General features: G+C 40.3%; 1 protein-coding gene and 1 long non-coding RNA gene across 25 annotated transcripts in view; one reads left to right on the forward strand and one right to left on the reverse strand.

The window, feature by feature from the left end:
• Positions 1-6,331, forward strand: part of LOC131221188 (uncharacterized) — a 76,232-nt gene extending 69,901 nt beyond the window's left edge. The window contains exon 2 of the long non-coding RNA XR_009159091.1: positions 6,242-6,331. This is a non-coding gene — a long non-coding RNA (uncharacterized LOC131221188). The remainder of the gene's footprint in view (positions 1-6,241) is intronic.
• Positions 1-17,946, reverse strand: part of LOC131221185 (nuclear-pore anchor-like) — a 33,211-nt gene that overhangs the window by 3,283 nt on the left and 11,982 nt on the right. For 4 of the 24 annotated variants that reach the window (XR_009159076.1, XR_009159067.1, XR_009159074.1 and 1 more), the window contains exon 1: positions 497-2,010. Coding sequence is in view for 1 of the 24 variants with exons in the window: in XM_058216353.1 (XP_058072336.1) it covers positions 8,641-8,710 (70 nt within the window). In the remaining 23 variants the exon portion in view is untranslated. Of the gene's footprint in view, positions 1-496; positions 2,015-7,836; positions 7,920-8,108; positions 8,324-8,404; positions 8,540-8,607; positions 8,711-17,946 lie in introns of those variants that run through there. The other 20 variants (XR_009159078.1, XR_009159070.1, XR_009159068.1 and 17 more) reach the window with 18 other exon arrangements.

Consider the following 17,946-nt stretch of genomic DNA (forward strand, 5'->3'; position numbering starts at 1 on the left):
AGTTTGCCTAACAACTGCTCCTCCATCACCCTAACCGTTTATTTTCCCTTTGAGGCATGCATGTGAAGTTACGCTCTGGGTCAATACCCAGTGAGACTTTATTGGCATGTGGGTGTTATCAAAGCGAGCATAGCCTGTCCAATGAGCCCAGTAAAAAGAGGAAGGTTGGTAACTGGTCGGGAGTTGATCCTAAAACTTTTCTCAATCTGCCATTCAAAATTGCTAGGGGAAATGCTAAGATGATGATGACATTACAAGAGTGATGGCTAATGGGTTGCTATTGGTAGCACTTTGCTAATAATCAACTTCAAGTAGGTGTAGCTACAAACCTTGTTCTTTATTTTTCCTTCATAATAAAAGTTTCTAATTTACCTTCAAGTGAACAATAATCTTCTCTTTTTCTACTTTTTAATACCCTTTTATAGGAGATAATTTCCAGATCTATAATATTGATTTGTATCCATTGAATTTGTGAATTTTAAGGCAGGCAACTTACTGCAAACATTGGGAACTTATGATCATCTTGTGTTTGTGTGACTGATTTGTAGCCGAGATAATAACTACGAAGCACCTGCAGAAAAGTCGTTGCATAAAAAATGTCCAGATTTTGGATCATACTGATGAATATCAATATCCAGCCTGCAGAACGAAACATGATTCTGCCCCAGAGAGAACTGCATGAATACTCAACTAGCAGCATTAAACTATATTAAAGCCAATAACAGAACAAAAAATATATAGAATTTTGAGAAAAATACTATGGCTACTGATTTAGGAATTTTTCCAAACACTTGATGGGCAACAACTAATGTGATTAAATGTAATGATAGATTATAATCCCAGTTACATGGAATCCAAACGGTGCATCTAGAGTGCCTTCTCATGCTCACCTTACATCCCAGGAATCCAAACGGTGCATCTGGAGTGCCTTCTCATGCTCTCTCGAATCTGGAGAGTGAAATCCCTAATTTTAAAAATCCTTGGATTCCCAAAATCCTAAAATTCCCAAATCCTCAATTTGTAAAATCAAAAAAATCCAAATTCGAGGTCCACATTCAAATCTGTAAGCCCTAAAATCTGAGATCCGACCCAACGATTTCCGAAGAATTTCGAAATCGAACAATCAGAATCCTGATTTTTCAACACGGATAGATCATAACACGCAAGATCAGTAAAAATCAAGAAAAAACGAGAACCAAACGGAATCTGATTTCCGATAATTGAACGGAAAACATACTAAAATCTAGGGTTTTGAAAGAAGGATTTTACCATTTTCTAGAGAGAGAGAGAGAGAGGGAGGGAGATAAAAGTTGTTTGAAAGGGTCTAAAATCAAAACGACAAGTCCAGAGCTTTTCCAGATCTGCGACGACTCCTACTTACGAAAGCGAATTGGCTGGTGTACCACGCACCAGCTATATAGCTGGTGTAGGTACGTGTCGTGCGAAGACGAGCGATGACGCTCCTCGAGCTCCGACTTGTACGAACAGTTCAAAGGAAATCCCGTCCCAGTTCGGGCATCTCGATCCACGACGACTGACACCGAAACGATCCACATGAAAACACAGAGTAATCTGATCCATACCTTCGCTTGGAGAAGCCCGTAAAACCTGTCCTGCTCTTTTGGCAGCCGATCCAACGGCTCAATTGCGCTCTTGATCAGGCAATCCAGAAGCTTCTTCGATCAGAGATCAACATTGGGAGAATTCAGGACCTGGAAACAAGTGGCGAGCAGTAAATCGACGGCCACCTGAATGTCCACATTCTCCGTCTTGAAAACCTCTGATCCGCCAAATCCTTGATTCCCGTCAGTAATCAACGGTGTAGGGAAGGATTCTAACGCATCGGTGGGGTCAGACGCGTCCGACGGAGATGAAAACAAGGGTTTTGGACCGCTCTGCAGACGGGACATACGAACGTGAGAGATTGCATGGATTTCAACACAGATTTCGGAGAATTGGGATCTGAAACGTACTTTAGGGCCTGTTTGGATGCCTGTAAGTTCTTTTAAGTTGTACGTGACTTACCTTACAGGTGAAAGTTACTTACAGGTAACCTGTTTGGATGTAAGCTGTAAGTCACTTATAGGTAAGTTTTTCTGTTTGGGGTAAAAAATTGTATAATCACATCGAGCAGAACTTGGATTAGGGAATTGTTTCAAAATGTTATGATCATATAAAAATGCATGGGATCAAATATGTAATTTTATTAAGCCCATCAAGATGAATATTTAAGCTAATTTTTAGGTCAAACTAATTATCAAGTGGGCCATAAAATTGGGCCCATGAATTCAAAATATCTATAATATGGAGCAATAACTCAATTTAAGCATTGATAAGAAACTTAAAAACATTAATAAGTCAAGAAACATTAATCCATCTTGAAATCCGAATTCATTTTGCAAATAAATCAAAAAATTAAGGAATTATTAAGTCAAGAAATACATACCATTAAGCATAAATGGTCCATATATAACAAAATCAGAATTATCATTACCGTCCCATTTTTAGAATCCAAATGCATGAAAATAATTAAATAAAAATTAAACAATAAATGCATTAAAAGAATCCAAGGGAGCATATTAGGTTAAGATCTGTGTGCCCCACCTCAATATATTAATAAATAAATACATAAAAAAGAATCCATATACAGCCCACCTTAGTATATTAATAAATAAATGTATAAAAAGAATCCATCTTAGGTGGACCTCACCATTAGAAATAGGCAAACAGCCCATGGGTTCACTGTGGTGGGGTCCACATGAGATTTGGATTAGCTTAATTTTTGGGACCACATCCTAAAATGAGTATACACTCGTTCCGTAGTGTTTTTTACTTGAAAAAAACATATGAATTTTTTAAGGTAAATTGGCAGTTTGTTCTTAAATGACAGCAGCAACACAATATGTAAGCAGTGTTCGAAATATTGGTATCGCACGATGTATCACACCCTTGGGATACAGATACATATCCGTTATCGCACGGGATATATCGTTTGTATCGCATAGTTTATCGCACTTTTTGGGAAACATGGGGAAACATTGAGATATGGTTGAATTTTTTAATGAAACTTTGGGGATTGTTAAAAAGGCCCTTAATACACACTTTTAAATCATAACATCTCAAAAAAAAGATGCACATAATAAATTTCCTTTGTATAGGGTCTTAAGCTATGCGATGCTTCCTTTCATGTGGTCCACTGGAGCTGTGGATAGGCTTAAGTTTTTATCTCTTACCTTAAAATAATATGAGAAAAGCGATGAACAGTGTGGATAAAGCAATTACATCACTTTGGGCCCCACAGAGGCATGCCCAGACGGATTACCGTCCGGGCGGGGGTAGGACGCAATCCGCGTCCCCCTGACATCGACCTCATGGCTGGTGGTCGGTGCTCTGTGGGCCCCACCATAATGTATTTGTTTCATTCATTCCGTTCATCCATTTCTACGGATCATTTTAGGGATTGATACAAAAAATCATAGGGATATAAATCGCAGGTGGACCACACCAAAGGAAAACAATAATGATTGGATATCCACCATTAAAATCCTCCTAAGGCCCACTGTGTTGTTTATTTGACATCCAATCTGTTGATTGGGTCCTAAAGACCCAGATGAAGGGAAAAAATAAATATCAGGTTGATCCAAAGCTTTTATGGCTCCTACAACATTCATTCAACACTGTTTCCTGTAATGTGGTCCACTTGAGTTGTGGTATGGTTCAATTTTGGGCTCAACATCTAAAATGATCAGTAAAAACGGATGGACGGCGTGGATAAACCACATGTAATCACGGTGGGCCCAACAGAGTTTACTCAGTAAGATAAGAGTGTATTGAGTACGCAATCTCGTATGAACGCCCGTCACTGACGGGGCACAAGACGTCACCAAGTTAAATGGGTCCCACCATGATGTATTTTTTATATCTACACCGTCCATACATTTGAAGAGATCATTTTATAGCATGAGCCAAAAAATGGGTCAGATCCAGAGCTCGAGTGGACCCCACCATAGAAAATAGTGGAGAAAGGTTTCAACGGTGGAAATCAGTATCACCACTGTTTCCTATGGTATGATCTTAGATTTTTATAAAATTTGAGATCAACCCTTAAATTAGATGGGAAAACGGATGGACGGTGTGGATGGACCACATACATTGAAGGTGGGCCCAAGTGAGTTTACTGAGTACGATAAGAGCGTATTCAGTAACGCACCACGCACCACGACAAGCCATCCACGAAAGCAGATTGCGCACTGTGTACTGAGTAAACTGTGGGGCCCACTGTCATTCACGCATTTTATCAAATCCGTTCATCCGTTTTATCATATAATTTCAGGGCTTTAAATGAAAAATTAATCATATCCAAAGCTCAAGTGGACCACACCACCTGAAACAGTTTGAATTGAAGTCTACCGTTGAAAAGTTCTTGGGGGCCCACAGAAGTTTTAGATCAAGATGATATTTGTTTTTTCCATTCATCCATGTCTTTGTGATATTATGAACAGTTTGGATGACAAATAAACATCATTGGAGGCCTTATAAATATTTCAATGGTGGAAATCAATACTTCCACTGTTTCCTTTAGTACGGTCTACTTGAGATTTTGATATATTTTATTTTTGGGCTCAACCCCTAAAATGATCTGGAAAAACGGATGTACAGCGTGGATGAACTAACAAACTGCACAATGGGCCCTACAGAGTTTACTCAGTACGATAAGAGCGTACTGAGTAACTCAGTACGCAATCCCGATTTCCCCATCCGCGCCCCTCTCGCACTTTCCCTCTCCATTTTCATCGCCATCCACGCAGTCCGATCCGAGTCTTTCACGCATGCAAGGGTTCGTCCCTCAAATCTTGTTCCGGAAGCCACAGTTCGTCGATCCAGCCTGATTCCTCGCCGGAATCTCCGAGAAAGAAGAAAGTTGAAGAAAATGGCAAGAAAATCCTACTTACCTGTCGAATGGCCCACCTCCGATCACCGCTACAGCCAGGTACTCTCCGATTTCTTTTTTTTTTTTTTCTAATTCAATATATATATATATATATATTTAATTCTCCACAACCCGGATCCGATTTTTTATGGTGTTTGTGGGTGGTTAGCTACAGTCGGACTCGTGAGTCCCCTACAATCCACACGTGACTGTCCGTGCATTTATCTCCGACAATAATGGAGAGGAAATCTCGCAATATCGTCGATATATCGTGCGATATCGACTATATATCGACCGATATCTGGATTTTGGATTTTTTGGTATCTTTTGGGGGTTGTCGGGGGTGTATCGTCTCGCATTGGTGCGATAATGATAATATCGGCCAATAGTATCAATATTTCAAACACTGTATGTAAGTAGCATACGATGTAGGTGCACCCACCTTCTAGTGATCCAGATTATATTTCTGGTGCGACCAACTAATGAATGGATCATGAATAAAGGTAACCTCCATCTAACAAACCAGCCATTTGATGAGACTTTAAACAATCCACAGAGTTTATTATTAAAATGGATGGATGGGGTGGATCAAATACATAAATCACGGTGGATCAATCCCTTTTGTCAAAATGATCGGCTGCGCACGAGTTGGCACAAGTTCCTGTGAGAACATTTTGAGAACTCATAATACGTGATGTTAGTCCAAAATTTGAATGGTCTACATGATGAAGCACCCCATGAAACCCCCAGGGCCCAACTTTTACATTGATCCAAAACTTCCGTGGGCCATGGCAAAAGAAAACAGTTTTCTCCCTTGATTTTCATTTCACTTTTCTATGGTCCACCAGAGTTTTAGATTAGGGTGAAAATTAGTCCCTGGAGGTTTAATGGGATGTTTCATCACATGGACCGTTCGGATTAGAGGCCCATGACATGTGTGGAAAGGTGCGCATGTGCACACATGCACAGGTGAGCATGCCTATGTATGAGTAACACCTAATCCACTCCCGTTTTCAAAGCAGAAAAAAGGAAACATTGCGATCAAACCCTACCGTTTTGGGAGGAGTAGAGAGAGAGGGCGGTCGTTGCAGACAGAGAGAGATTGCAGAGAGAGAGAGAGAGAGAGAGAGAGAGAGAGAGAGAGAGAGAGAGAGAGAGAGAGAGAGCGTTTCTCCATCTTCCCCTCTTTTTAAAAATCTGACCGTTGAGCTTGTAAGTGGCTTACAGGGAAGTGACTTCTCACCCCCATCGCCCTGTAGTTTTTTGGTAGATTTGCCTGTAAGTGACTTATTGGTTGTAAGTTACTTACAGGTGAATTTTCTCCCCCAAACACCACCTGTAAGTGACTTCCTTGTAAGTCACTTCCCACTTACCCAACTTACAGGCATCCAAACAGGCCCTCAGGGATTGTTGAAAAAGACATCAATACACACTTTGAAATCAAAATATTACAAAAAAAAAAAGTGCTTATAATAGCATTTTCCTTTGTATGGGGTTCTAATATATGTGTTTTCCAACTGAACTGATGCAAGTATATTCATATAATTTATAAACATAAGAAGACATGTATGGAAACAAAACCAATACATTCAAAAGCAAAAGAAGAATCACCAGATCAGGCTACATACATGTTTAATTTTGTTTTTGGATACTAAGATCGCAACTGATTTGTGAGAAATTGAGAAATTTTGATTTTTTTTTTCTCAATTTTCCGCAACTTGACCCATCTCCCCCAAATCTCAAAATCTAAGTTCCAATTCCATAATTTTTCAAGGAAAACACGAAGAATCATAGATTTTTAACCATTTGACACTGGTTTAGTGTGATTTAAAATAAAAATATGGATCGAAAATTGAAAATGTTCACTGGATCGAATAGGTGGGATATATATAGGCACTACCTGTGCGTTTTGTATCGCATAGGTGGTATACAAGATATATCGTGGGATATATTGGCTGATATCGTCAACATTTAAAACACTAGATACAGGCCAATATGGTTAGTTTTTGTGTCAATACGTATACAATACGGTTGTATCAGCTGATACGATACCGATATTCATATCTATAGTTATGATACAGCCCTATAGTGGGAGAGAGAGAGAGAGAGAGAGAGAGAGAGAGAGAGAGAGAGAGAGAGAGAGAGAGAGAGAGGAATATGTATCGGTTGCATATTGGACCCGTTATGGCCCTGTATTGGCACGTTACATCCATTATTAGCCCATTATAGTCATCTTTTTTAGAACAGCCATTACAGCCCTGCATTGTCGGTGCCACCATTACCATTACCTAATGGTTGTTAGAGCCATTGCGTAACCATTTTTTAATACCATGCTATAGATTCACAATATATATTCAAGAAATAGCAGAACTATTCGATTCATTTGTCTTCTCCATACGCATTTGGCAAACCAGATGGCCATGGTCACATTTATGCACATGCAAATTACAAAATGAGATGGTGGACAAAAGTGAACATAAAAACTTAGTGGTATCAAGTGAAAGTGTAGGACAATTAGAACTGAAAGTGAGGCTAGGGCTGATAGGCAGATTAAAGGAAAGGGATAACCCAAGAAAATAGTATAAGTTCATTACCTTACAACAGAACAGCATCTAACACATACTGGAAAGCTTGATTTTAGTTAACTTGAAGTGCTAAACAATATACACCTTAAGAAGAACTGTTTCAATGGAACGCATGCACAACTATAAACATGAGAAATTATTGCATGTATTAACACTTGAACAAATTATCCTCTCTAAGTTTCTAATCAAAACACCCCATTATGGGTACAAAGAGCACCCCATGACTAATAGAAACTATAACATGAGCAAACTATATTAGAAAACGAAAAAGGAAAAGTAGAAACAGCAAAATATATCATCAGCAGATAAAAGAAAGCTTACTTCAACTCATTTTAGATGCTCCTCATGTTTTCTCCTTTCCATAGCCCTAGCTTCCTGCAATAGGCATGAATAGAGCCAATTTACTAATGAAATTAATGGAGATGGTATGTTCTAGATAAAGACACCAACAAATAAATAAAGAGTAGCATAACTCGCTTCTTAGCGATGACAAATGTGTCTAGCCCAAGTCTGGTTATGACAACATGGCCACTCCAATTATTCCAATCCGATCCCTAAATAAAGACGAAGGACAGAAAAAGAGAGTAGCATACCTCTCTAATCTCCTCAGCACTGTGAATTGTGTCCAAGGTTGCCTGCACAACAAACAACAAAAAATAAGCATCACACAGAAAAATGGTTGAGCATGTCTTTATAGGACTATCGCCACCTGGAGACAATGCACTCTCTCTGACAAACTCCGAACTTCATCGGAAGCTCTTTTTTCAGAAATCATCAGGATATCCTTTTCATGTTTCAAAACAGACACCTGTTGAGGAGTAGTAGGGAAAAAAATTTGAATATCATGAAGTCAAATGTGAACAACATCATTGTTTCAAGTTATTATCACCTCCATAGATAATTTCTGTGGGAGCACATCACAGGCACTCAAAGAATCAGCACTTTCACGAAGTCTTCGTTGGTAGTCAACCATCAACTGTGAGAACTCCACATTTCTAGCTAGTACTTCATTCATTTCATCTCTCTGACATGATATTCATGGCATGTGTTAAGAAACTAAATAGAAAATGATATTTAATTAATATGATATACCGGACACTCAAATTCTTTCGTGAAGCTATCTAGTCACTCTCGGGCAAAATTTGCTTCCATTGCCAGTTTATCGCAGTCCAAACGTAATGCAATAGCCTCACTCCTGATCAAAATGGATTTCTAATATGCATTATATGGTGTTCTAAGACCAACCAGGGACAAAGAAATTGATAGTAAACTCAAAAGCAGCTGAGATAAGTGAACGATTGAAGTTGTAAATAATGGTTTATTCAAGCAACTTGCACAATGAAAAGCAAGAAACACATGATACGAAACAGAGTCCAATGTCCCAAACCATGATACTACAAATCTACAATCCTTCAAAAAATGGATTTGTCATGTTGCTCTGTCTCAATCAAATCAAGACAGGTAGTATTGGATTGGAGATTTGACACCTCCGGAAATTTCATGGTCAAGCCATTCTACCATCAGCTCATGGGCAGGAATGGAGGCAGCCTGGATGCAACTTCAGCATCGATCAAGCACTATACTAACCTGCCAAGGGTGCTAGCATTTGAATGGATAGCCACAAGAGATGAGTTAAGGTGCATGACGCAAAACAGAAAGGGCGCTATGGAATCTCTCACTCGTGGCAATCATCTGGTGGATTTGTAAAGTGTGTAATTACAAGGTTTTCAACAATCATACAAATTCAAAGTGTTATTCCTAGGTGTCAAGGGCAAGGCAACAGCTTAGACTATTGGGCTTCACCTTTGTGGTTGCAATAGAGTATATTCTCTCTGGCTCTTGGATTGATCTATCTAGACAATCGAGGAAAGGATGATCCCTCACCATCCCTTCCTCCATGATTTGGCCTAATTTTTCCTCCTTTGATTGGTTTCGAACATTCAATAAAATTGCTTGAGTTACCATTCATAAAACAAAAGGATCCTCCAAAAGAAAAATAAAAAATGAAAAGAAAAAAATGGATGCCCAACTGGGATACTCAGATACTTGGATAAGGGTAATCCCCTTCACCAACACTAAGTTTTGAATCTAACGGAATTTCGGATGATAGGCTTACTAATGCCAGTGTTCGAAATATCGATACTATCAGCCGATATTATCGGTATCGGGCCCCAGCGAGATGAAACTCCTCCGATAACACCGGAAAGATACCGAAAATTCCAAAATCCAGATATCGGCCGATATTATCGTCAATATCGCACGATATATCATCGATATCGCCGATACAACCCACATAGTGCGATATCGCAGTATTTCCGCCTCCATTATTGTCGGAAATTGACAAACAGACAAGCCGTGCTTTTGCAGGGGACTCACGAGTCCCACTGTAGCCAACAACCCACAACTCACAACAATAAAAAGCCACCATGCCAGGTTGTGGAGAATCAGAAAAAATTTGAATTAGAAAAAAAAAAAGAAGGAGAAATCGGAGAGTACCTGTAGCCGTAGGCTGTAGCGGTGATCGGAGGTGGGCCATTCGACAGGTAAGTATCTGTATCCCTCTTTCTTCGATTTTTTCGGCTCGAGAGAAGGTGGGTCTGGAAGCGTTGCGTGCATGAAGGAGAGGGAAATGGAAGAAGACGGGCGCGATTTTCATATGAAAACCCTTGCGATTTTCATGTGAAGGAGATGGAAAGGGAAACCTTCGTTGTGGTGGTTTACACAGTACGCTTTTATCGTACTCAGTAAATTCAATTGGAACCACCTTTAATGTATGTAGTCTATCCACGCTGTCCATCCGTTTTCCCATCTAATTTAATGGGTTGATCCCTAAGTTCAGTAGCCAAATCGCTACTGAATTGACGTCACCAAGCTCTGTGGACCCCACCATAGAAAACAGTGGGGACAGTGACATCCACCATTCAAAACTTCTCAGGGGCTACAGAAGTTTCTGATCAAGCTTATATTTTTGTTTTCACTTCATCTATCTGTATGTTAACTTACGAATAGGTTGGATTTAAAAAAAATACATCATGGTGTGCGCTATAAATATTTTAACGGTGGGTGTGACTGCTTCAACGGTTTTCTGTGATGGGTCCACTTGTACTTTAGATCTATATCATTCCTTTTTTCATGCCATAAAATGAGCTGTAAAAATGGTTGGACGGTATGGATACAACACATGCATTATGGTGGGGTCCACAGAGCTTGGTGACGTGGGATACTGATTTCCACCGTTGAAACCTTTCTTCGCCTCTGCGGTGATGTTTATTGGTCATCCAAACCGTTAAAAAGATGATACAGACGTGGATGAAGGGAAAATACTAATATAAGCTTGATCCAATCATCCAAGTAGCCCTCAAGAAATTTTCAACGGTAGATGTTCAATTCAACTGTTTTATATGGTGTGGCCCATTTGAACATTGTATATGCTTTATTTTTGGGCTAAAGCCCTGAAATTATTTGGTAAAATGTATGGACGGATCGGATAAAATATTATCTTGATCAAAAAGTCTTGTGGCCGTCAAAATAAGTTTGTAATGGTGGGCGTCACTCTCTCCACTGTTTTCTGTGGTGGGGTCCGCTCGAGCTCTGGATCTTACCCATTTTTTGGCTCATGCCATAAAATGACCCATTCAAATGTATGGACGGTGTGGATACAAAAAATACATTATGGTGGGACCCACAGAAGTTGGTGACGTCCATGGTCACGTCAATTGGGTTGCGTACTGAGTTACTCAGTATGCTATTATCGTACTGAGTAAACTCTATTGGGCCCACCGTGAATGTATGTGATCTATACAAGCCATCCATCGGTTTTTCCATCATATTTTAACGGTTGAGCTCAAAATTTTATCATACCCACCCAAAGATCAAGTGGACCATACCATAGGAAATGGTTGGAATAATGATTTCCACCGTTAAAACCTTTTTAGATAGACGGTGTGGATTTGTCACGGATTTGAAAAGTTTATTTGAAAAAAATAAATGGACGATGTGGATATAGATGCATACATCATAGTGGGCCCATGGTAAGGGTTGCACCATGCTATGGGGGGCAACCTTGATGTATATATTCCTGATTCATGTTGTCCATCCGTTTTTCCGGATAATTTGATAGCAGCAGTAGTTAGGTGCACTTTGGCCTCATCCAAGATGGAGTGGACTTATTGTGGGGCCCACCTTGATGTATGCATCCTACATCAAAGCTGTATATCTGTTGTGTCAGATCATTTTAGGGCATGAGCTAAAAAAAAATGATGTAAATCTAAATCTTAAGTGAACCATAATATAGGAAAAAGTGGTGATTGTATGTTTCACCGTTAAAAACTATACAAATGAAATTTATTATGTGCATATTTTTTTGAGATGTTATGATTTAAAAGTGTGTATTAAGGGCCTTTTTAACAATCCCCAAAGTTTCATTAAAAAATTCAACCATTTTCCCAATGTTTCCCCATGTTTCCCAAAAAGTGCGATAAACTATGCGATACAAACGATATATCCCGTGCGATAACCGATATGTATCTGTATCCCAAGGGTGCGATACATTGTGCGATACCGATATTTCGAACACTGACTAATGCAGGGGCATTTTCACACCGGGCTCGAGTAGGGTCGCCCATGGGATGCAGGGGCACACTTGGGATGGGCGGGGCCCACGGGGGAGGTCTCGTGTTCAAGACTCCTCACTAGGGGTGATTAATGCACATTTCACACCGGGCTCGAGTGTGGTAGCCTGTGGGATGTAGGGACACACTCGGGGTGGGCAACCCATGTGAGGCGGTACCCATGTGATTTGGGGCCCACGAGGGGGGTTCAGCCGAGGTCCTAACCCATAGATGTGGGTCTTGGGCTATGAGATAAAGGGATTAATTCGCCATGCTCTAATTGTTCGAGCTTTTAGAGCAAGTGGTTAATTGTCCTGCATCACTTACTAATGTAGAATTTAGATTGAACAATAGCAACAAGGATACAAGCACAAATTCTAAATACTAATGGGGGAGAATGTTAAAAATAAATAAATAAATAAACAATAATAACCTATAGCAATGAGTCCTCATCACTCCCGTATCCTATGAATTTGGGATTTAGAGGATCTGACATAACTAATACATGACAACCATACCCACCCAGGTCATATAGATCCCAACTACAAATCTTTTATTCAGCGATCCCAACGTACAAACCAGAATCATAATGTTAACAAGATTGTAACCCAATTAACAAAATCAACAAGATTTGGATCACAACGAGGAAGACCAAAAACAGCATGCCTTCAAAGTCGAATCAGGACCCATGTACGAAGTTGGTAGACATGACCACTTGGTGAACCCAAACTCGAAGAACTCAAGACATGGAAACAAGAGATCGATAGTTGGGAGAAAACCAAAGAGGCTCAAGTAAATCTCTTACTTTTCGATAATCATGTTTCAAAGGATAGAGGCCGTGCTTCAGGAGGAGATCCCCACAATAGCTACCCGCGTTCCAAACCAAGACGTCTCCGTGGCACGGTGCTTTACTGTCTTCGGTCCCCTACTTGTAGGAAGGAGGAACATGACAGATGAGGAAGCAGAGTTCACTTGGCTCTTAGATCAACTTCATCGTGTCAAGCCTTCTTCTGGTGTAGGTTATTCAATTGTGTGGTCCAAGGTCAAGTTTGGCCCGTTCTCCATCGGGTCAGTTTATAGGTTGTTGACATATAGCTCTATGGTTGCAACATGTGTTTATACATCTCATGTCTACCAATATATTGATATCGCCAAAAATCTATTTATTAAAAAAAAATCCATTTCAATTTTTTTATGGGTGCATGGTTTTATGATGAAATGCATGTTTGTATGTGAATATATGTATGCATACATGGATGGATGGATGGATGCATGGTTGGTTGGATGGTTGGTTAGATGGATGGATGTATGTATCTGCATGCATGGATGGATGGTTGGATGGATGCATGTGTGTCTATGCACGCACACATGGATGGATGGTTGGATGGATACATGTGTGTCTATGCACGCACACATGGATGGATGGATTATGTATGTATGTACGTATGTGCATGCATGGATTGATGGATGCATCTCCTGAAGTTTTGCTGAAAAATTCCACCATTTTTCCCATGTTTCCCCCCATTTCCAGGAATTGGCATATTATTAGTGATAACGATCTCGTTTCCATATCCCCGGTTAGCGAAACTTATAGCAATATCGATACTCTGAACACTGATTGTATCTAGGCAAAGTTTTGTGTATCATTACATATAAATAAATATATTTCTGCACACACACACACACACACACACACACACTCTTCCCACAAAAACATTTAATAAACCAATATGATCTTAATCCACTAATTCCTAAGAAATAATGTGCACTAATTCAATGTTGATTAGCGTGTCGTGGAATTTATGACGCATTCCTACTTTTGGAATGTCTTAAATGTTGCATTTAATGTTTGGGACACATTAAATACTCATTATCTTGTCCTTGAGTACACAATAGGCGGTGCTTTTCTCTTAGCAAACAAGGTATGTAGGAGGAAGTAGTGTAGAAAGCAAAGAGTTATGTCATAGAATGGGCTTCTAGGATTCAACATGTAAATGTCCTTGACGTTCCTTTTTTCTTTCGGATATAGTGCCATATTACTATTTGGGATCTAACACCTCGTGTATTTTTTATTGCATTGATATTTTCAAGCAACCTTTCAATAAAATAGATCCTACATCTATTGTCTTTCAAAAAAAAAAACTCATTATATTGTGGGATACTAATAGGGGTTTTGTTGTGAGTCCATGGAAGAGTTCTTATCCATGGTTCCTAAGTACCCAGACTATCCATGCCCAATCTAACAAGTTTGGGCTACCTATGATCATGTTTTGGGGTCATCTTGTGTGATGGGGACCAACGACGAGTTGGGATGTACAGTCTCCACTGTCAAGCACCATGTGTCTTTGCCCTACCTCACATGGGAGTGTGAGTGTTCAATGTGTTTGCAGGTTCTTGTGTTTCGGGCTGACTGGACACTTGCATTGGAGGAACATATCAAGTCAATGGTTGAGGACCATCATGTCTGGAGCAATTGGACTTGATCACGTACTAGCTTTGGCAATCCTTTTGATGCGGACACAAGCGCATTCAAGGTGTACCAATGAAGAAAGCGTCAACCATAAGTGCCGTCCTTGTGGATAGGCGACTGTTGAGGAGCTGAAGACCTTTCACATGTGATTGGACATATAGAAGACCCCACTCAGGGAAGACACATGTGAAGGAAGATTGGAGAAAGAAGACCGAACGTCCAAACTTTCCCGTACTTATGTTATTTGCGCGTTTTTGACTTAGGGGTCTTTTAGTAATTTTATGTCTTTATTTGCTTATCCTAAGGGTATTTTAGTAATTTTGTCTTTATTTGCTTATTTAAGTAGGCTAAAGCCCTAAACTCGAATTTTTAACTATTGATTAATGAAAAGCAAACCCTTTGATTGCCTCCTTCCTCTCTTCTCTCTAATGGTGCTTCTTCTCTTCCCTTGATCTTCTTCTCTTAATTTCTTCTTGTGCCCCTCCAACTTCTTCAAGGTAATAATTTTCTTCCTTCTATTTTCCAGTTTTGGCTAATCCTTCTTCGATCAAAATCTTGAGAACCGATCTAAATCCTAAACCCGCAATTCTCAAATCCCTAATCCGAGAAACTTCTTGGTTCTTCTAACTAGTGATCTTCGTTAATCGATTGGGCATGACCATGCAAGATCGGGAGGTCTCATCCCTCGCCGGATCCAACCCAAGTAGTAATTGAATTCCATAATCCATGGTTGTGGTGATGGCCCGCTCCATTGCATGTTTCCTTTATGATTTTCTCAGTTATGATGATTACTGTTAGAATTTTAGATCAATTATTCCTTTTATTTCCGCTGTTTAATTGTGTCCATGAGCATGCATCATAATTAGGGTTGTCCTGCGTCACCTTTAAACCTGAGGACACGTTGGGAATTGATGGTCCTGGTATTATATGCTTTGGCTCACCCTTGAAGTTACAATGGTGACTAACATGTGGGTGTAGCTGTGCATGCAGTAAGGTGTAGTTGAAGATCACATGTTCCAATAAGGGATCCACTTGCTTACCCAGGACGTAAATTATGGGCTTATCTTGGTGTTTGGACCATCCATCAAGTTGTTTTTTAGTTGGATCCAACAGTAAAATGGTTTAAATGTTTTCTTTATTGATTTTTAACCGTTGATCTTTTGCGTTCACCATCAAAATTTGTTTTATTGAACTTGATGGACATTTGATCCATTCCCTAGACCTGCATAGCTTTTATGGTCAAGGATGGTGGCCACTGAAATTGGAGGGATTTGGTCTATTGGGTATAGGGATAGGCCGGATTATAGGCTTTTGATGATGTAGGACAAACTGAAGCCTATAGTGGTGAGGAGCACCACAACTAGTGCATCCCTACATCCCTCTAAAACCCTAACTCCTTAGGAATAGATCATATCCCAAGGAGTAAGAGAAAGAGCTTGGATGTTTTTAAGAGAAGAAAGAAAGAACAAAATCCTCTCTCTCTCCATCGGTCACACATGTGAGCTTGTGGGTCGTCCCTGTGGACGGTTCTCACGTGCGGACGCCCTTAGCTCTAGAGTAGGGGTGTAAACAAGCTCTCATCTCTCATCTATTTGTCGGGGCGCATCATGGAGGGGCCTCCTATGATGGAGGATTGACATTAACTTTCATCACATGACCCAAGGGATATGATCTCAAGGTTAAACCCTAGCACTCGTTTTCTTTAGTTTTGGAATTTGATTGCATCTACAAGGAGATAGTTAACCTAAAATCTGGATATGTTTCAATGTCTTTCACAATCTACTAACATTTAGACTATGTTTGACGTATCAGTATCGCTATAAGTTTTGTTGGCTGGGGATACGGAAACAATATTGATATCGCCAATAATATCACCGATAGTCAAAAACATGGGGAACAATGGAATTTTTTAGTGAAAGTTTAGGAGATGCTACAATACATATATTTGCATATTTAGGAATCAAAAAATTGCAAAATGAATGCATACGTAATAAGTTTCCATTTAATAGGTGCCTAAAAGCATGTGTTGCCATAAGAAATTAGTCCATTCATCCAACTATCCAACCTTCCATCTATTGAGGGTCAAATATTGCATATCAGACCCCAGTTATTACCTACTTTTACGAACATGATATTGTTTAACGCCCTGCTTTAATCGTGTTTTTGATGCAAGGTGTATTTAGGAGCTTGGACTGGAAAAGGGTACTCAAAGCATAGATTTAGCGCTCCAAAATCACCAAGGCAAGGGACGGACCCCAGGGGACTGAGATCGACGGATTTACATGCCAGAAATCCGAGAAAATCGAGAAACTGAAGCTCAAGTGGCCCGAAATTGGTCCAGAATGCAAGATCACAGGGTTCCCACCATCTGCTCGGCTCGAAACTTCATATATGGCCTGAGGACCATGAATTAACCGTACACGTCGAATTTCAGCCGTTCGATCTCGGTGGAAGTGACCCAATGGATAGATCAGCCCACAAAACAGTGATTTGGGGCCCACCTGATATCTGGATGTGCTTCAATTTTGGTCTCAACGACTTACTTGAGGTAAAAAAACAGATAGACGGAGAAGATTTCTCACACACATCAAGGTGGGACCCACTTTGGGTGAGTGGGAGTGCACACCGGCTGTGCACTCACATTGCATCGAGCCAACAAAAGACGGTCAAACCGCCTTTGACCAACGAAAACAGAAAGCTCTGTTTCTGTTTTCGTTTCTCCAGTGTTCGCACAGGGACTTGCAGTTGGGGCTCTATGGGCCACCATCATGGCCCAGATGATGAAATCTGTACTGTTCATTATAACCCCAAGGTTCGTGTTACCGAGGCCTAGGTGACGAAATTCCAAGAAACAACGAGGATGGGTTCCCAGCCGTTCTAAGACAGGATGGACGGCAGAAAGAAAAATCCTATGGACCACACCGAATCTAAGCCGAAACCATCCATTTCCAATTGTTTTTTCGACATGCATTCAATGGACGGACTGGATTTACAAGTCAGCATCAATCAGGGGCCCCACAGCTCATGCAAATCGGATTTTTTGCATGTAATACGCAGCAGGACGTGCGTCCGAGACCCGACCGATCCGAGCCGTTTTGCAATCGTAGCAAAGATCGGTCTGTCCATCTGGACTGTTCAAAACCTTTCCAAGGGCCAACCAGGGCCAAGAAGACTGAACGTCTTAGATCTTGCATGTGACACCGCGAACTTGATTCCAAATCGCAAGACAGTCGTTGCGCAAGACGTTTCCAAAAGTTGTTGCTGTGTACGCTGTAATGCTCTTCCGACCTCTCCGACAGACCTTGACAGCTATAAAACAAAGAGAGAGAGAGAGAGAGAGAGAGAGAGAGA

The sequence above is a fragment of the Magnolia sinica genome, chromosome 12 (assembly GCF_029962835.1).
Source record: "Magnolia sinica isolate HGM2019 chromosome 12, MsV1, whole genome shotgun sequence".
Taxonomy (NCBI): Eukaryota; Viridiplantae; Streptophyta; class Magnoliopsida; order Magnoliales; family Magnoliaceae; genus Magnolia; species Magnolia sinica.